This window comes from Pholis gunnellus (assembly GCF_910591455.1).
Source record: "Pholis gunnellus genome assembly, chromosome: 24".
Classification (NCBI taxonomy): domain Eukaryota; kingdom Metazoa; phylum Chordata; class Actinopteri; order Perciformes; family Pholidae; genus Pholis; species Pholis gunnellus.
In genome coordinates, this window is record NC_136551.1 from 6,671,864 (window position 1) to 6,692,923 (window position 21,060).

Consider the following 21,060-nt stretch of genomic DNA (forward strand, 5'->3'; position numbering starts at 1 on the left):
GAAACCCTCAGGAGAGCGGTTTCAGTAGAGTGTTGTTTGCGAAACCCAGACTGGAATTTGTCATGCATGTTGTGCCTCTCCAGTGCAGGAGTGAGTTGGTTGGCCACCACTTTCTCTAAGATTTTGGATAGGAAAGGCAGTTTTGATATCTATAATATTATACCCTAATATTACTCTGTCGTACTTTCTGTAACTAAGCAACCAATCTACTTTCTGTTTAAACCTGCACCCGCATGCTCAGTGTACGTGAATAGTCACGTGATATTCGTTTTCAGGTTTGCTAGTATTGACGGAAATCCACTTGCAAACGATGCTGAAACAGCCATGTGGACGGTGGTTTTCGTATTAGTGTGGATGTAGCCTGAGATCATGAACATTGTTTATTGTCCAACAGGTCAATCAGACTTGAGGCTGATGTTGCTTGAAGACCATCTCCCTTCATGGTTCTCCACTAGATCAGTCAAATCAGCTCCTGTATCATTTCCCTTTCTTTGGTTTCTATGGTTGGACATGATTGTACCTCCTACTCTCTCACAGAAGGCTAAGCTGACTTTCAGGCAAAAACAATCCTGCGTTAACACAATGAAATTTGTTGGAGTGGGCATATTGTTTCAGTTACTGATGAGACAATGAAGTACAAATCAGGAAAGAAGATCCACGAGCTTATCAGATGCCAAAAAACTGCACAGAGGGTTACAATAGAATCTTAGATAAGATTTTGCCAAGTAATCATGGCAGCAGACATATTGTTGCAACGATTGTGGGGTAAAAAATAGGAATACATTGTTCCTGTCACAACGTAATCTGCTAGTAATGTTATTTATTTTGCCAATGCAAGGCCTTCCAGAGGACACAGGGCGTCTCAGGACATAGACCGGTCTGCTGTCAGCAAGATTGGGGGTTTGATCCTCGGCCCCTATCGATTTTTGACCGTGATTGATTCATTAGCAATGAATGTTATCAGAATATATTGTAGGATTACATTAATACTTTGAACTCATATCTATACTGATTCTGACCCACATCTACGTTACACATCTACGTGATCTTTAGAGTTTCTTTAGAAGCACCAAAGCCTGCAAGAGGAATACCAAACGACATGGTTCAGTAGATGTTTCTATAGCTTTTGTTCATTCATTTGAATCTTCAAGTCTACACTTTTATCTTTACTGTGAGTGGTGTTTGATGTTAAATGATTGAGGGTGTTTAATTGGAAAATAGGCTTAACCAAACACAATAAACTCATTAGCAAATGATTAATTTGCTTCAGACTGTCTATTGTATATCAACTGACTGATTTACATCTGACTGTTTGTGTCACCATCATCGTCCTCTCCCTCCTGTTCTCATTTGAGGCTGCTATCATCTAGAAAGAAATGATCACATTGATGAGTGTACTGCACTGTGATGGAGCTGAGGATCAAGCTAAATCTGTAGCATGCTAGTCTGCTAAGCCTGTTTAGTTGAACTCAGTGGGTTCGACTAACCCATTGAGTTAGTAAGCTAATAATTGTCTTCCTGTGTCAAACTATAAGCCAATTATTCGACTGACATGGGGTTTATCTGTGGATACACTTCAAATATTTAATAATAATAATAATAATAATAATAATAAAACATTTTATTTATATAGTGCTTTTCAAAATTCTCAGACACAAACATTAAAATCATCATAAATACACATTCGTCACACATTAAAAGCAGTTCTGTAAAGGTGAGTTTTGATTTGTGATTTGAATATGGAAAGGTCAGTGCAGTCTCGGATGTGTTTGGGGAGAGAGTTCCAGAGGGAGGGGGCAGCTATGGAGAAGGCTCTGTCACCCCATGTTCGGCGCTTGGTCCTGAGTGGAAGAGACAGGAGGCATCAGAGGAGTGGAGCCGACGGGATGAAGTGTGGTGGTGGAGCAGGTTGGTGAGGTAGGAGGGGGCCTGATTATGGAGGGCTTTATGAGTGAGGAGAAGGACTTTATATTCGAAACGTTGTGGGACGGGGAGCCAGTGGAGATTCTGGAGAACAGGGTTGATGTGATTATGGGAGCGGGAGTGGGTGAGCAGGCGAACGGCAGAGCTCTGGATATACTGGAGCTTATTTAGGATTTTGGATGATGTGCCATGAAGAATACTGTTGCAGTAGTCGATTCTGGGGGTGATGATGGCGTGGATCAATGTTTCAGCAGCAGATAAGGAGAGTGATGGGCGGAGACAGGCTATGTTTTTTAAGTGAAAAAAGGTAGTTCTGGTGATTTGGTTGACGTGGTGTTCAAAGGAGAGGTTGCTGTCAATCAAGACTCCGAGGTTACAGATGTGTGGGGAGGGAGACAGAGTGGAGTTGTCGATGGTGAGGCAGAAGTTGTGACTGGTTTTATTGAGGGATTTGGGACCGATGATGATCATGTCAGATTGAGTTTGAGGAAGTTGGTTTGCATCCATGATTAATGTCAGTATGTCAGTTGGTCAGAGTGGAGTGAGGAGCAGTGGTAATTGCTTTTGTGGAGATGTAGAGCTGGACATCATCGGCGTAGCAGTGGAAGTGGAGACCATGTTGACGTATGATACTACCAGGAGGGAGCAAGTAGAGGATGAACAGAAGAGGACCAAGCACCGAACCCTGGGGGACGCCTTGAGACAGAGGAGCAGTGGAGCAGGTGCAGTTGTTGATACTGATGAACTGTTGTCTGTTTGTAAGATATGATATGAAGGCATCAACCAAATGTGTCAATTAGCGGCACGAGACAAACCAAAAGTGGACGGCGAGCCCGTCTCCCCACAAAGTTCAGGAAGCCTCCCACTGCAGATTCACGCCATGCCAAGCACAGGCAGAGGCCTCTACTTGGCTGTATGGGCAATATTGTCCTCCAAACAAGAGCACACATTTGCCCACTGAAAATTTGCATAATTGGCATTATAATCATGGCAAATCAGGATCTGCTTACACAAATATGTGCGGACCCCACAGTATATCAGGCAGCTCATATCGCTGTCTGTCAACATAAACCCACTTCAGCTAGCAACGTAGGAGTCACAGGTTCCCCTTAGTGGAGAGCTCTGCCTATGCTTACAGAACTAGGGTAGTAATATCGTAACCTTTGTTCCAACATCCCAGAGAGTCCGCCATCTACTGGACAAGGGATGAGGCAAAGGTGCGCAAAGCAACTTTCTTGGCCAATGTACGTGCATCCACCCGCACAAGTGAATTGTCCTGCTGTGCAAGGGAGAACCATAGCGGGAAGTGGGTGATGAGCAGAACCACTTCCTTGTTCCCGAACCGGGTCCAAATCTGCTTCACTACCTCGGAGTGAAGCTTCCACTCGTAAATAAACCTAATAAACTAAACTCAACGATGTCGTCAATCCCGAGCTCTCTCTCATTACAGCATCGGAATTTTTGTCAAATCAGGGCAGTGATCAGCAGGCCGGGCAGGCTGGTTAGGGTTAACCCTAACACTCTCTGAGTGGTTTGCGCAGAGGCACTCGAAGCAGGCATTGTGACATTTGTGAATTTTGTATATCGTTCCACCACTGGTTTCTGCTACAGTATATGCAACGGACCGCATTCTGCAAAAAAACTGTCATTTCTAATTTCTAACAATTTGAAGCATTCGCAATAAATAACTGATTTCTAATGAATTCATGAAGTTTAAAACAAGTGCTTCCATTAGAAACACTGCTGTGTGATTTATGATAATGTTTGATCATGTACACGACAAATCTCCCAAAATGCCTACCTCACTGCTGATGTAGAAATTCAATCGTGACTTGTGGTGATTTAGATGGGTGCTGGACCAAAATCAGAAAAATGTGGTTTAAGATAATGCTCATTTTAAAACTCAGGGGAACGTTTCCAAATGCCATCTGTCATTCTGATCACTAATGAAGCAAAGTGACTGAGACTCAACAGCAACTCATCAACAGCTGCTTCGTACCATTTATAGGTAAACTGGGTAGTCCCTCATGTAAACCAGCTAAATATTGTATGCTGCCATGCAAAACCCCAGTTTTAGCTTTGTTTGTTGTCATAATAAATGATACTGGTCTCTTCTGTGTCTGGATGATTATTGAGTATGTAACTTGTATTATGAAACAGTTTGCTCCTACTTTTCAGACTGTGCTTTTTCACACATTTCAGGGAAACTGGACATTGCTATATTAACATGTTGTCCTTTGGATATTTTTGTTCCTTTCTCTGATAATCCAACCAATGAATTGACTTCATTGCAATGCAAACTATAAACATTTAACTGTAAAAATAATCTAAGATGATTTTACTGTCACTATAAACACATTTCTGCCTTTGTGTTCTTCCACTATCATTCAAACAAGCAGCTGTTTCATGTAATGAACATCTGTAAGTCAGCACACCGTGTATTGTTTATCCATTTTTGTTTCATGTCCGTGCAGTGTTACTTTAACATACTTTCTTTTCTCTGGCAGCCATCTGTCTTTTCCTCTTCACTTGGCTTCTAGCAATGCTTGCAAACTTTCTTGCCACAGTCCGAGGACGGCTGATTGGGATTGAATGCCTCTCGGCTCCCTCTACAGGGGGGACGATCTCTATAGCTGTGATGCATTCGTCCCCGGCCTGCTTCGTTACAATCTTTATCTTGGACCACCTTGAGGTGCAGCTGCTCTTGGACACTGCAGGATTGGCAGTTGTTGTGGCAACTGAAATGGGATTTGCTGCAGCCTGTAACAAAACCAAGAGAGTTTTATTAGGAACTTTTATAGCCAAGGTGACCTGTTGTAGGGTGCATGAAAGTGTATGATGTTATTGTATACCTCAACAAAAGTGCCAGAATGCTCCATCAGACAGTGTACAAACCATCTGGTATTCAGGTTTTTATCAGATGCTTATTTGCAGTTTTCAAAACACTAGGAGCAATCATCATTTTATACTGAGCAGTCCAACGATTATTGTCCTGCAAAAAGCCGTCACTTACAAAGGACATTTCACCGGTGTCATATCAGGCCCTGCTACTTGGGTTTTCTTCTTCAATGTGTTCTTCATTAATTCATCAGTAGTTTTATTTCGAAATACTGGAGTTAAAAAAGAAACGTTGACGGCTCTTGGCTTTGGACAAAGTTGTCCAACTTTGTTGTCCAAGTAGTCATCTCTATATATCATGTGTATCCTTTGTGAACAAAACAAGTTATTTACTGTTGCATACCAACCTCAGATATCACCTCGTTGTTGGTGTTGTCCTTTAGTTCGGTGGGGGGAATAAAAGCTGTGGATGAATCATTGGAGCTCTCTTTTTCCTCCTAGGTAGGCAAATAGGTAGATAGGTAGGTAGGTTGGTAGATAGATAGATAGATAGAGAGAACACTAACTATGAAGCTTCAGATTAGTTACAGTTAACACTCAATAAATGTTAATGGGGATGTTACCGGTGTGCGAGTTAGCACCTGTGTGAGTCCTGGACTGGGTTGTGCTGGACCCTGAACAGGTTTTGGTTCCTCCACTCTGCCATTCTTCACAGCCTCCAGTGCAGTGGTAGTTGAATCTAGACTGAGTTTGGGAGTAGAGCGGGGACTGGCCTGAGGACTGGTCTCATTGTTATTGTTCTGCTTTAACAGGTGACTCTTCATCAAGCTGGGAGTTCTGAAAAAAACAAAAAAAAAGTTTCAGAAAGCGTACACCATTAGAAAATCTCTGCCTATCAGGTGTGCACAGTATATAAATCCAAAGATAGATATTAATCATTAATTGTGCACATCATTTGTTTTGCAACAAAATGGAGTATATGCTAATTATGTTAATAGCGTGGGTGACACGCAACTGGTTCCAATTTTTGATTTATTGATTCCTTTGTTAAATATTTTGATGTATCACTGAGCTCTGGAGCTTCGTGACAGGTGATAGTCACTGGTATTGTTTATTTATCCCTTTTTTCGGGTAAACTGTGTTTGTTTGGGATACACAGGGCATTTGGCACTTTCTTCTACTCTAACAATGGGTCATCATTTGAATCCCTTGATTGTGAACAGGGACAGGGTTCAGGGTAACCTGCTCCTAAGAACCTGCAAAGTCTAGTTACTATGTTAGGACAAAGAGTACTGACAAAGAGTCAGCTGTCATGTCTGACAGAGGACTGGCCACTGTCAGTATCCACAGACGACCGGTCACTGTCGGTATCCACAGAGGATGTGGGAAAAAACGTTCCTGCTGAATTATTATGAGAGTAGACTCCAGCTTGCTGGGTTTTACACATCTTCTCATTCTCACAAAGACAAGGACTTGCATCCCATCTTAGACTTAAGGCAACTAATGTCCCTCACAGTCTCAGCTTCCCTCAATCTACCGAAGGTTATGAAACCGTTCTCCCTGTTAGAATAGAATGAGGCAGGTGGTTGGAAATGAATGGCAAAGTCTCAAAGGTTGTTGGGTATATTTTCAGCAGCACTGGGGTTGATCCCTTGAACCTTTTCTAGACTTGGCCACTGCAGAGGTTGTTGGAGGCCTTCTATTTCCATCCAAAACAGGACAGGTGTGTTAAGCTTCAGAAGATGCAGTCATGTACTGCACTGCACCCTTGGAAAAACAAGTCCCTTTAAACCCAAGGACTCCCTCTGGGGAACATTCCATCCCAATGGATTTTAGTGTCTACAGATGCCTTCCTGTCAGGTTGGGGAGCAATCAAGAAAGGAAGGATGGTGAGGAGTGTGTGGAAGCCCACTTAGAAGGGCAAGCACATCAATGTTTTGAAGTTGAGACTAATCTACCTGGCCCTGGTAGGCCCCATCATCTTCCCAATAGGAACAAGGCTATTTTGCAGATCATAAGCAATGCTAGAGCTCCTTCCATACATGCTAGCTACAACCAGAGCAGGAGGAAATATGTGTTCAAAGTAAGCAGCTAGACCCAGCGACGTGCTCTGTACACATGGGTTTTCACTGTTGCTTCTGTGTTGGTAAATGGTGAATGGACTTGTACTTGTATAGTGCCTTTCTTGTCTACCATCAGGACAATCTAAGCATTCACACCCATTCACACATGGACTCGAAGAGCCGGGGATCAAACTGCCCACCTTCTGATTGAGGGACGACCCGCTCTACCTTCTGAACGCCATTGCCATTTTTTGCTGTCTGTGTCTTCATTCATTAAAGGCGCATGCCGATCACAGCCAGGTAGGACACTGAGAGGGGAAGTAAACCCACAGACATTGTGTCCACTAAGGGTATTAAGAGCTTACTTCACCCACACTCAGTCCCCGAGACGCTCACACTCACAGCTGTTTATATGTTATAGTGAATATAGAATTGGGAAATCCTTTGTCAAAAGAATGTCTGTCACACTGGGTGGTCGACAATATTCCCCTACTGGGTTCTACTGTCCTCTCAGGTTTTTGACGGAGAAAGGGCAGCGTGGAGTCCTCGGTTCCTCTCGACTCTGATGGTACTAGTAATCCAAGCTGAAGACCTTGGTAAAGTGAGGTTGACAGAGATCAGAAGTTATGATTCTAACTATGGATCTATGACCAATGCTATCTCTTGTCACTCAAAACGGGCTGGATGCTCTCATAGATGGCGAGCCAAGTGTTCTAAGGTCTGTCACACAACTTTGTTGATACAAAGTTCCAAGGGTGGCATAACTCGAGGTGAAGTCCGTGGTGATGGTCATTGTTTGGTCTAATTGATCCATTTTCTTTCTCACATTAAGTTATTACTTGTTGTTACTTGTATACTTCCATTAATTTCATTTCATTCCTTACTTTATTCCCTTCTTCTCTGGTTTGTGTTTGGAGACCCTGCTCCTGGAGGCAAGAGAAATGTGGATGTACAGGACTGTCATAATGATGACAGGAAGATAGAATGCTGCTATAGCTGTCCCAAACGTCACTGCAGGGTTCGAAAGGAACTGTAAAAAGAAAGAAATAAACTCTTACATGATCCATAGAGAATGTTCATACATATGCACTTTAAACATACATTGATTTATTAGTTTATTAGGTACATGTATACAGTCGAATGCAATCCAATACTCCTGAAATCAATCCTGTCTTTGTACATTTCTCGTTCACACTGTGTTGCTTGAACTGTATATTGTCAACGTTGCAGTTAGTGGCGGTGTTGCATTGCACTGCATCATATTGAAAGTCTATTATTATGAATATCCATACATATACATTAGGGGTATTAGAGTAGTAGACATACTAGCAAAGAGCAAAAAATGGAGGGTGGGGCTCCGTCATCGAGTCAAGGATGTCGACTGGTCTAAAGAGTTAGATTTACTGCTGGATGCTAGATTACATTACAGACACTTTTATCCAAAGCGACTTACAATTCAGATCCTATCACACCGTAGGCACAGCTACGGGAGCAATTAGGGGTTAAGCGTCTTACTAAAGGACACATCGACTTGCGACTAGCGGAACCGGAGTTGGGGATTGAACCTCCAATCCCCTGATTGAAGGACGGCCCTGCTCTCCACTTTGCCACAGTCGGCCTCAGATATGTTACATGGATGCTGGGTAACTACCGTTAAATGGATGCTGGGTAACTAAAGTTAAATGGATGCTTTGTAACTAAAGTTAAATGGATGCTGGGTAACTAAAGGTAAATGGATGCTAACTTTATGAGATTTTTTTATACTTGGCAAAGGTTGTCTGGCCCCTCCAGGGATGCAATAGTGTTTCTGTGTTTGGTTGATATAATTGCTTCCTAAGAAGGGGATCAACCCATTTAAACAGCTAATGTCAGCATTTAAGTGCATTTCAACTCACACAGGCTCTGCCCACTACTGGACTCTATGGATAATTGTATTCTCCAGTCACGAGCATGCATTCGCCCACTTAACATTTGCATGAGCGTAGCCGGCCAATCAGGATGTGCCTACCCGAATACCTGCAGACCCCACAGTACATGACGCAGGTCTGCTATCCTTCTTATCTTTAGTGAACGGTGATTTGTCCACTGACTGCTCATCTCCACGGATGGAGCCCGACATGTCTCAACCTCATCGCCGGGATGAATTTTCACCATGCCTGGTTTGATTGCCTCCAGGCAGACAACCCAGAGAGCATCGTTCAGAAGTAACCAGCCTGCCTGACCTGCTGAGTGCTGCCAACATTCAACAGCAGCAGCAGTGGGATCACTTCTAGATAGCTGCAGCTGTTAATAAACTTGGGTGTGTTGTCCTCTGTCATCTATCCAGACTGATGCCTCGCCACGTCATCTCAGACTGACATTCTGGACTGCTGACCCAGAAAGGTGTCATTCTGGACTGCTGACGCAGAAAGGTGTCAGCAGTCCTGCCCCGTCAGCAGACTGACGGGGCAAAAATGACAATGGGAGGGAACGCCTCGATGGTGATGGCTGTGCTCCCCACCCCTCCCTAAGGTGGTACTGCTGGGGCTCCTACACATGCAGCACCTGCAGAGCGCTTTAACGCACTTTAACACTACAACACTGAACCATCCCGAGTTCTTGGGGGCTCTGTGGGGGGCTATGTCTAATGAGGTGGATGCCATAGACTCATTGCCCACTCTAGGACCTCCTCTTTGGGCTTGGCCCCTGAAAGGGACAAGCTGAAAAGGGCTGGTCTGTTTGTACAGGTTTTGCAGACAATCCAGGCGGCAAGAGAGGGATCCAACATTGTCTGTTTCAAGGCAAAATGGTCAAGTTTTCAACTTGTGTGTAAAGAAAGTAGGCTAGATCCCCTGTTCTGAGCAGTTGGGTCTATTCTCTTCTTTTTGTAGTGCTTTGTGGATAGAGGGCTGTCTCATGCCACTGTTAAAGTGAATGCAGCATCCATTTCTTCCTGTTTGTGACAGACCAGACTTTTGCCACTCTCTTATGAGGCGGTTCTGGCTAGGGGTCAGGGGGCAATGTTACCAATAGAGTCCTGTAGAGGGTGTAGCCTGTGTAAGTTTATAGAATTATTACAATATTGTAACCCTAGCTCTATAAAAACAGGCAGAGACCTCTACTTTTTTTTTTTCTAAAGCAAAACTATTAATAGTAAAACCTTTAATACCTCACAGTGAAAGTTCTGTAAATATATTTTTACTTCAAGTGAAGACAGAAAGTGATGCTGTCACGGTGCATGGTGGAGGACTCAAGTGCAGACCAGGCAGAGTAGCGTGTAGAAGGTGATTTAATGAACAATTTAAACCAACAGCAGACTTACAGGCACAATGGGGAATCCACGGACGAGACAAGGGGGGGGATCCAGCAGGACAGAAACAGGGCAGGCAGGCAGACAGGGAAACCAGGAACAGGACAAGCCGAACAGGCGGGTAGACATAACAAGAATCTGGCCAGGAGTGACTGAGGGGCAGGAGCTTATGAAGAGGGAAGAACAGGTGAGAAGAGTTGTGCTGATGAGGGGGAAGTGCTTGATTACTGATCAGCGGCAGGTGAAGGGAATTAGGCTGAGGGAGTGACTGACAGGTAGAGTGGAGTAACACAGACACACAGAACACAGAAAGCCTAATCGTGACAGATGCATTATCAGCACAATGTACCTACATTTACTAACATAATTGTTCAAGAAGGAGCTTTCAATTCTAATATGATGCTGGGTAGTATACTGAAAAAAATAAAGCATTATATTTGGTATTTATTTTAATCAATTGAGGGGCCTTTTCTAAGTTATATCGGGGTTCAATGAGTCTAAACATCATAATAAATCTATAACGCTTTGGTGCCCCTTTAGTTGGGGGCCCCAGGCAGTTGTCTATCTTGGCTAATGGTTTAGTCTTCTAGTGTTTTTTCCTGTGAACCAGAGTGTATTCCCAACATAGTCTAACGGCAGTTTGTGAAATAGTAACAAAAGTTTAATCTGTTGATTAGTTTACGTGGACAAAAATGTTCAGTTTTCTTCCAATTACTCAGCATGACTTTCAAACTAATGTATTTTAATTGCAGGTCTTTTTCGTGCCTGCACCACATTTATTTTCGGGTCAGTTGAGACGACATTACCCAACAAAATGGACATTGGGAAAAACATCATAGTTGGGCTTAAAATAAATACGTAGAGGTTAAGGCACAAAACAAACGTTTTCGACAGGAGCACCTTGGAAAAAAAAGAAAGTTCTTGTCCATGAAAACAAATCACTCAATTTGAATGATGAGACTATTTAACAACTGCCGTGAGACTGGAGTGGTATTTCACTGGAGTTTCTGACCTTGAGTAGCTGCGACTCTGGTATGTTTTATTGGCTATAGTTTTAATTACTGTACCTGAATATAACATTCTCCAGGTGGCACTGTTCGCTGTCCAGCGATGAACTGCCAGAACAAGATGGCAGGAGCCCACAAGATGAACGACAGGATCCATGCTGCTGCGATCATTAGCCCTGCCATCTTAGTTGTCCTTCTTGACGGATACGATAGGGGTTTGGTCACGCAGAAATAGCGATCAAAGCTGATGATCAATAAATTCATCACTGAGGCGTTTGAGACAACATAATCTAAAGCTAGCCACAGGTCACAGACCACTGGCCCAAGTGGCCAGTAGCCAACAATGATGTAGACTGTGTACAAGTTCATGCTGAAAGCACCAATGATCAAGTCGGCGCATGCTAATGAAAATAAGAAATAGTTATTGACAGTTTGTAGGTGGCGGTTTACTTTGATGGAAAGCATAACTAAAATATTCCCTGTGACAGTCACAAAGCTCAAAGATCCAGTAACCAGTGCAATAAAAAACATCTCCAGGGCTTTATATGAACTCCCAGGCCCCGCTTCTTCGTCCACAAGAGAGCAGAATGTTGAATCATTGGAGGACATGTTGCATGAGGTGTTGGAAAACAGGTCAGCGGATTGGATGACCGATGACCCTGTAGGAAGAAAGAAAGAAAGATAGAGAAATAAAAATATGAGGTGTACATCATCGTCATAGTGGCAGATGACCTGTAATTTAATTCTAATGCCGTGTTCAAACGCACATTTTTCGCGCGAGTAGATTACATACACAGTCAATGCACAGACGTGAGTAAACGCGAATTCGTGCCGGGCAGGGTGAATGACTGGGCATTGACATTTTCCAACTGCCTATCAGAGTTGAGATGCTCCTCCTGTCATCACTGACGTCCTGTCGTTGTTAAATCAGGAAGAAAATATTGTAGCTGTAGGTGGGCAGCCAGAGCTCTACGATAACTCATATTAGACCGACGAAAGTATGTGTATAAATGTATGTGTGTAATCCATATGGTACAAATAATGAAATAGATTTTTACGCATGTATGATGTTATGTTGAGTGTTGATGGAGCTGCTAGCATAGAATAGTACCGATCTATCCGATTTCCATTGAGAAAACAAGTATTATAAAAGGTATTTGCTTGTCGTCTTGCGGCGAGAACTAACAAAACAGGAATTCAGACTTTTTCCAAATCGGCATCATTATATACTTCTTTCGGCATCCATTTTTTGTCCGTTTATTGCAGTTAAATCACAGCAAAATCGGTTTATTTTGGGTTTATACAGCTGTAGTAAACCAGCCGACATGTGGCTTGCTCGACACAGTGAATACACCTTGATGAATTCCACAGAGCTCTTGCAGATGACGTTATGAACCCAGACAAGACAGCGTTTAGTTTCCCGGCATATCTGGGACTTCCACAACAAGTACTAAGCAGAAATAGTGGTTATTTCTTCCATGGTTGATGGCGGAAATAAATGGCTTAGTTGACTTCCCCAGAGATAAGCCACTCCCCCTCTCCGGCGCGTCTAGCGTGAATGATGCGTAAAACCACCTTAAGGCAAGCAATAATGCTGATGACGTATAGATTGCATTTCCCTTGGCTGCTTTACAATAAACGCCACTTGATCTTTTGCCAATGCATGACCTTTAATGTGAAGGAACAACAACAACTTCTCCTTCACATTAAAACAACTCCTAACTTTTCCAATATGTTTGTAGAACAGAATAACGTAAAAACACACCATAAACAGTGATGCTTATATCTGGTAGATGACAGTAAGTCCATGAACAGAAGAGCCAAACTCAAAACAGAGATTCAGGATCAATACAAAAGTGCTTAAAGCTTGTGCTGTCTCATTTCATGCACAGCCACCAGACTACCAGGGTCCTATTTTAGATTTTAGACACATTTTCACAATAAGGTAATATCACAATCCAACCTCTGTACAGCACCATGCCGCACAGAAAGTAAAACTGAATGAGATACCAATTGGTTACAACTTAGAAAAGAATGTGAATATATATAGTGTGGTTTATACCACTGGATAAGCCTGACTGAAGTTCCTAGACATGAGTCATGTATTTGTGCTGATCATTTCAGCTTTGCTACCTTGAAATGAGTTTCAGCTTAACCCTCTCACTCGGCAGAGAAGCGGTTCCTCACAGATTCTGAAGTCCTTTTCCAGCATACTCACAGGTTTTCATGGAGAGAGAGTGTTTTTGCCTCGTTTACTTAGTATGTGTTGTCTTCAATCAGAAGATTGAAGGATGACCCAGTCTGTTATGTTGTTCATTCTGTGCACTTGACATCTATCACACTTCTGTCCATCCTGATAGTTTCCCTCCTCTGTTGATCCAACCTGAGGTTTCCTGTTCCAATGTGAGGGTCCGAGACAGAGGATGTCGTATGTGTACAGATTGTAAAGCCCTCTGAGGAGAATTTGTGATTTTGTGCCATAGAAAATGAAACCAAATGTAATTGATTTGAACTGAATATTGCATTGCTTTCCATCTGGTCATTATGTTCAGGGATTTCAGGTATATCTATTCAATGTTTGTAGATCTTTAAAATCATTTTTCCCTTATTTAATTTTTTTCCTTTAAAGGGGAGCTGCTTTGTGTTTGTCAGAATCACCGTCATTGTATACTGGTTGTATTACTTGATTCATATTCCTCATACATACATGATAGACAGTACATAATGTTCGGCAGTCATTTCATTTAGCGTGGTTTAAAAGAAAAAAAACGTGTATATTCGTTTTTTTTGGGCAGTCAAAAAGATCAACAAAGAAAGGATCTTGTGAATTAACCTGCATGTGATCAAGTCATTAACAGATAATAACAAAAATTAAGAAATAAAAAAAGCCCATCACAATCTAATTTTAATGCTTATTCACACACACACTCTCACACCGATGGCCCCGCCTACAGGAGTATCAGATGGGAACCACTCCTAGTGATCAGTCGGGTTGAGGGGCTGCTGGTTATTTTAGGACAACTTGTCTGTCTTCAGTATTTCTCTGCAGTCTGCAGAACTACCTGCTAACTCAGGGGTCGGCAACCCGCGGCTCCGGAGCCGCATGCGGCTCTTCGGCCCCTCTGTTGCGGCTCCCTGAGTCCTCCGTCCACACGGCGTTTAAGCATTGTTTTCGAGGTGATCTCCGTCCAGACTTAACGCCTGAAAACGAATATCACGTGACTATTCACGTACACTGGGCGTGCAGTGGGTGCGGTCCTACTGGTTTCCTTCCGCGCGTGTGTCGTGTTCGCGTAACAGCAGCAGCTGTTTTCTGCCTCTGTTGCCAGATTCGTCACACATTCACAAACATATTGCTGGAGATCTAAAAGCCACATCTCATATATATTGCGGGGATTACGATTGTATAAGTGAGCACTACATCACAGCCACGTATGAAGAAATACATTGATGAAAATATATTTATGGAAAGATCGCATCAACCTGGATTCCAACTCTGTCGAGCAAAATAGTAATATATTCAAAAACCGGCCGTGCTACGCGATCCACCACTTACATCTTACGTCGCTGTCTAGAGTCTTTCCCTGCAGGTGGCTGATCATGATCTGCAGACCCCCCTCGGTAAACTATCAATGGATAGTGTTCAGTATAATATATCTGACACTATGGAATACAAACCATAAATGAAGCAATAAAGTTGTATTCACTGCAGAGATTTTACTCACAAACACTTTATGAAAACTCAGATCGTACTTGGTGATATGTGCACATTATAAGAAGATTATTGAAAACTAATGACACTCTGTTCTGCAGTTCTTTAAAGCTAGTTGACGTTATCTTACAGATGAAGATAATTTAATTATCTGGCCACGAGTGTCAGTAGTTCGATCTCTCCTCTGTGCTCTGGGGAGCAGACAGCACTGATAAAATATTAAGCGTAATTTGATTTGAGGTTTGAGTTTATACCTGTTATAATTGAAATGTGCGTACAGTTATCAACACTACAAGCACAAATAACACTGCTGGTTTGACTGTTAATGATAAAGAGAATATATAAGTGTCACGGGGTGTGACCCAAACGCAGGCACAGACCAGGGAGTATGGGTGTAGCGGTTTATTAACAGGAAAATAAAAGTGGGGAAAAACAACCAGGGAGCAGCAGGGAAATCCAGGGGGGGGGGGGGGGCGCGAGGGTGGAATCCAGGCAGGAGGAGGTAGGGCAGGGCAGGCAGACTGGGAAACCAGGAGGATGGACAAACTGAAACTGCTACAGATTCGGTCCGTTACAATGATGATTCAATGTGTTCAATTTACTTTGAAAAGGTAAACACATCCAATGACAATGAATCAGACCAGAATATTATAATCCAGGCTGAAATGACATGCTCAAACCTGCAGAATGGTAATCAAACACATTCCTGTGTGCGTGTATGCCGGTACCACTTCAAAGCATCATGGCTATTGAAAATGAATGCCCTCTACCCAATCTCTGCTGTGAATTCAATTAAGGCCATGGTTTAAATATACAGTGCATGGTTCTTTCAACAACATGCTGAGTCAACACAGTTTTTCTGTTGATATTTAAACTAATTTAACGTAGAGACTGGCTAGTAGAACTCCAACCATTTTCAGCCTTCAAAAATGATCTTTGCATGTCTTTTTTCAAAATAATGATCTGGCAAATATTTAAGACTGGACATTAAGGGCTGTGTGGAGAGAAAATCACCTGCGTAGATTTCTATCACTGCTCTCACTCTGTTGTTTACCCGACAAACATTCAAAGAATTGGTCTCTACCTCCAGTAGTAGTTGTAAGACAGTTGATTTGTTTGCATATAGTTCTAACTCACAAAGGTTCTTCCCTCTGTTGGACTCTTTGGTTTACACTCTCCTCCAATCACAAGCAGTCGGCCATTGAAAATGTGCTATATGTCAACTCAGATATTTTCCACAGAGTATCTTTAACTAATGACAAGGCCACTGACAATATTCATGTCTTTAACTTTAACCCTTTTACCAGGACAGAGATCATTAGAACGCTAAAATAACTGAATCCCAGTCAAGAGCCTGATTGACATCAGTTGTTTTTTTTTAGCTGAACCACTATGTCACTTTTTTAATTTGACCTTATCAATGAATAACAAACAAACAAAAAAGGACTGGAAAGCTGCTTTTGTTGTTCCCCTCTTGAAAGGAGGCTTTCCAGCGGTCCTAAACAAATATAGACCAATCTCTAAACTCTCTGTCTTGGCTCAGGTAATTGAATCTCTGGTCAGTGAACAAATAAAAGACTACCTGGCTATCAACTCTATACGATCTACATTTCAGTCAGGATTTCACAAAAAAACATAGCACTGTCACTGCTACAATGAAGGTCATAAACAATATAACTAAAGCTCTAGATAATGAGCAGGGCTGTCTTTCTCTGTTCGTAGACCTCTCAAAGGCCTTCGTTGACCACAATACTTAATTGGACGTTTTCAAGCTATTGTTTTTCCGAACATGCATGGGGGATCTGCCAATTATCTCATACACAGAACCCAGGCTTATTAGTTAGAGGTTGCTACTTTGAAAGTTGCCAGGCCTCAAGGGGGTACCACAAGGTTTGGTTCTAGGCCCTTTATTATTTACTATATACATAAATTGTCATGGGCAGAATATCCTTTCATTTCTATGCAGATGACACTGTTATTTCTTTCTTTGCACCCACTACTGCTAAGGTGTTTGAGTATCTTCAGTATGCATTTGAGTCAAACTACACCTATTTGACTTTTTACTACCTCAAGAATGGTAAGGGTTAGGGGTAGGGTGACTTCACTACTTAGTTACTTGAACAAATGTACAAGTGAATTCTTGTTGTACAAACAAATGAAAGAGATGAAGAACCCCTCAGCATGCAGCCACCATGCTACCAGACAGTACCTATGCATTCCACCTTCAAGCTGCAAATCAGAAAGTGTTCAGCACATCAGTCATTATCTGCAGTCGCAGCACGTTGGGCTGACTGCTGGTTTTCCTGGCTAACAACCTTGAAGTGGCCAGAGAACTGTCTAGAAAAGTCATAGAGAATAAAATAACAATAAAACGCTCTGGTTTTCACGTGTCCATGTTCTGTGACACCATTCTTTCTATTGTGAACACATTTTGGTTTATTTATAGCTGTTTTAACAAGTTCAATAGCTATACAGCTGTGAACTACATTTTATTTATTTATTTAGATTTTTTATGATTAAAAAGTTCACATTCCTGCTTTGCCTAACACATGTAGAACACCAGTAGGCTGTGACTGGTAGTTGCTCACCGTAGGCCTGTGTGGTGTTATTATTATTTTAGACTGAATGTATAAGTTATCTGTGAAGTTAGAAAAACAACTTTCTACTTATTGAAATTGTGACAAATAAGTCAAATGATTGTGCTGATTTACCTCAAAACGGAACAGTAGCCCACTGTGCACTAAAGATCTGACAGGGCTCCCACTCAGTTCTAGAGATCATTTTTCTGGACTTTTCCATGCGTTTAGTGACGATGTAGCTGGTGTGACAGACTGGGATCACACCATACACTAATGAATCCCTTTTTCTCATGAATTATATTAACCATTGATGCATGAACACCAATAGCTGAATAGCTTGAACACCATTTAACTTTACACTATCTAAATGCAAGTCTGTTTACCATTAACTATTTAATAGCAGTTCATTCTCAGCTGAAGGACAATAGGAGAATGTTGCTGTTTCTGTATTTTCATTGACTGGAACATTGTAGAACTGTTTTCCATGCCCCAGATGTATGAAAACAACTTTTAAAACGGAAGGTGTCTCTCTGTTCAGAATAAAATATTGAGAGAACCAAGATGTGCACCAAAAAAGCAGAGGGTAAATTTAGGAAACGATATATATATATATATATATATATATATATATATATATCTTTACACAGTTGGTATTGCAGCCGCCTAACCTGGCAGGAGCTGCCTCCTGCACCGTCTGTGAGGCCGTTGACATAAAGTCACTCTCTTCTGTCGATTGACCAGTGACACCTCAGCCTGACGCAGGAAGCAGCGTAAAGGAACTACCCTACTTTCTCTAGGCCCCTCTCCTCTGCCAGTCCGGTTGCACCATTGCTCACATAGCTTTCTGGAATCTTTCTCCTTCCACCTGACGATGTCCGCGACCCATTTCTTGCAGGCCGGCTCTCTGACCCCTCTGACTCCAATGCTCTGCAGAGTGACTTCCCCCTGTTACCAACTCCATTCCATTCCCTCTGCTGGCTTTCAAGGATGAGGAACTGGTAATTTCCAAACTTGTGCCAGTGAATCTCTCCAAGCTTGAGCTCAAGGTTTGATTTGTTTGTTTGAGAATAGGGAAAGATTGTGGTCATGGTTCAAATAAATTGAACATTGACTGACAGTGGTCAGAGGCCAATAATCCACTCTGACACACACCAACAGGTTTTTCAACACATTCTCACTCCCTGCTCAGACCATCTACTACTGAGGAGGATGGCTTTACATTGAGTTAGTTGAAAGCCCAGTGTGTCTCATACGGACGCTAAAGGGTGCTTCGCTGCTTCAGTATCAGACGCCAGGTTCCACTGACCAAGCGCTGCCATTGGACGAGTTCAAAGTACCAATACCACATTGTAATAATTTCTCCATTGCTTTCAGAAGTCCTGCATGACTGATTATCTGGATAATCAGTCATTGACACTAATCCACGACATGTTATAATGTGCTGATTAATTTCCAGTGTACAAAAAGGAGAGAACAGACTGCTGTGATTGTGATGCTACTCAGTGGTTAATGAAACAGTAACACCATAGAAGGGTCTGATTAGAGGAACTTAACAATATGTTATTTAGTTAGACCCAAACGGTCGACTCCATCTCAGGGTTGATCTTGAAGTTTAGGACTGATTTAAACAGTAGATGAGGTTTTCAGCCATTTTTAACCATGAAATGACAATTTTTTTTATAAATTTGGTAAGAAATGTCAACATTAACACCAACATTGATGTGTTTCATCACAGTACAGTTGTTTCATTTAGTTTATAGCTTAGAAAACATGTTTAATAGTTTAATAATTAGATTATTGTTACTCATCTTGATCATGCAGTATTATATTCTTGTAGTTGGTTGAGGTGGAGCTCACTTTTAATTTAGAAACCCATGGTTATTTTCATTCTGGATTAATCTGCAGCTTCTTTTTTTGATCAATTCATTTATTTTATAGTTAAACTGTTAAACTTAAGCAAATATTTTCTTCAAGCGTTTTTTACGTAAGATCTACATTTTTTAAACTGTCAGATAAATGAAGTGCAGTTAAAAGTAAAATATGTACCTCTGAAATGTAGTGCAGTAGAAGCTTAAGGCACTGTTGAGTTCAAGATTTTAAAGTGATCTAACCTAAAAACTCTATTCCAATGATTGAAGCTAGCAGCACTAAATCTAGAAAGAAAAACTCAGTCTTCAACACTGACAGTCCGTCCCTTCAGACCTCCCTCCAAAGACACGCCCCCAAAATGATCATTATGAACATAAATAATAACCAACATGGTTTTTCTCAGTACTGACAGCTGTTAAGACAGGTTGAGGAAGAATCCATAACAAGCAACGAGGTTAACACTTTATAATAACTACACACTATGAAGCATTAGTTAAGTATGAGTAAACACTTAATTCATCATTTATAAAGCATTATTTCTACATTAATAATTAATTAGTATGCAGTTTATAACAACAGTTATAAATGTTTTATTCTTGATTAATAAGCTCGTCAATTATGTGTTTCATTATTGTGTTTTCATAAATGATGGATTCCCCATTTGTAAATGAAGTATTATATATTTTACAAACCAATTATTTTGGTTAGTTTCTTAGTTTGCTGGCACGTAACGTTACACATTATGGAGGATGAGTATCCAGCTAGCCTTTTAGCTAGCACTAGAGGTCCTGAGACAGGCGCACGCTAACGCGTCATCTCCGTTGTAAATAGAGCAATCCAGGTGACAGATGGCTAACTAGCTGTTATATGTGGAGTGGATGTGAATGAGATCGATATGCTTGGTATGAAATGAATAATTAAATAAGTAAATGTAAACTAGTACGCAAAGCTCCTGGTTAGCTCTAGTCGTATATTTACAAATGTTTTATATCCAGCCATGTTCTCCTGAAGGAGAATGTCTTTATTTGTTTGTTTCTTACATGAATGAATGACTGAGAGGTTTGTATTTAACAGTATATTGTTTGCATCTTGCAATAAATATTGATATGTTCTTGATCACTTTGTGTTGTGTCTATTTGCCCTTTCTGTTAAAAATGTATGGGTTTTGAGGCACTGCTGGCCTTTCAATGTCATTAATAAATGCTTTATAAGGCATAGATAGTCCTCACTTTAGATGAGGTCACACAAAATAATTTACTAAGGACTAGTAACTACCTTAATAAATCATGAATTAACGATGAATTGCATTATTAATACGTGTTTATAAAGCATATATTAACATAGTCCCTAACATTAGTGCATATCTAAATCATTATATATATAAATGCATGAATAATGTACATCTAAATAAGTTATTAATCATTTACTAACACTTTATAAATGATCTTATTAATCATCTACAACTCCTTAACAATTGGTTTGTAAAATATATAATACTTCATCTACAAATGGGGAATCCATCATTTATAAAGTATGAAAACACAATAATGAAACACATAATAGACAAGCTTATTAATCAAGAATAAAACATTTATAACTTGTTATGAACTGCATACTAATGAATTATTAATGTAGGAACAATGCTTTATAAATGATGAATTAAGTGTTTACTCATACTTAAGTAATGCTTCATAGTGTGTAGTTATTATAAAGTGTTACCTCAAAGACTGACCGGGCAGAATACGTGCAGTCAGGTAGACAGGTAGACAGGCAGGTAGAC

At 41.2% G+C, this 21,060-nt stretch overlaps 1 protein-coding gene across 1 annotated transcript in view; it reads right to left on the bottom strand.

Moving 5' to 3' along the window:
- Positions 1-21,060, bottom strand: part of chrm4a (cholinergic receptor, muscarinic 4a) — a gene marked incomplete at both ends in the record, with an annotated part of 45,175 nt that overhangs the window by 2,963 nt on the left and 21,152 nt on the right. Inside the window, 5 exons of the mRNA XM_079185367.1 lie at positions 4,414-4,683; positions 5,169-5,258; positions 5,403-5,598; positions 7,709-7,854; positions 11,181-11,779. Coding sequence (XP_079041493.1) covers positions 4,414-4,683; positions 5,169-5,258; positions 5,403-5,598; positions 7,709-7,854; positions 11,181-11,779 — 1,301 coding nt within the window. The remainder of the gene's footprint in view (positions 1-4,413; positions 4,684-5,168; positions 5,259-5,402; positions 5,599-7,708; positions 7,855-11,180; positions 11,780-21,060) is intronic.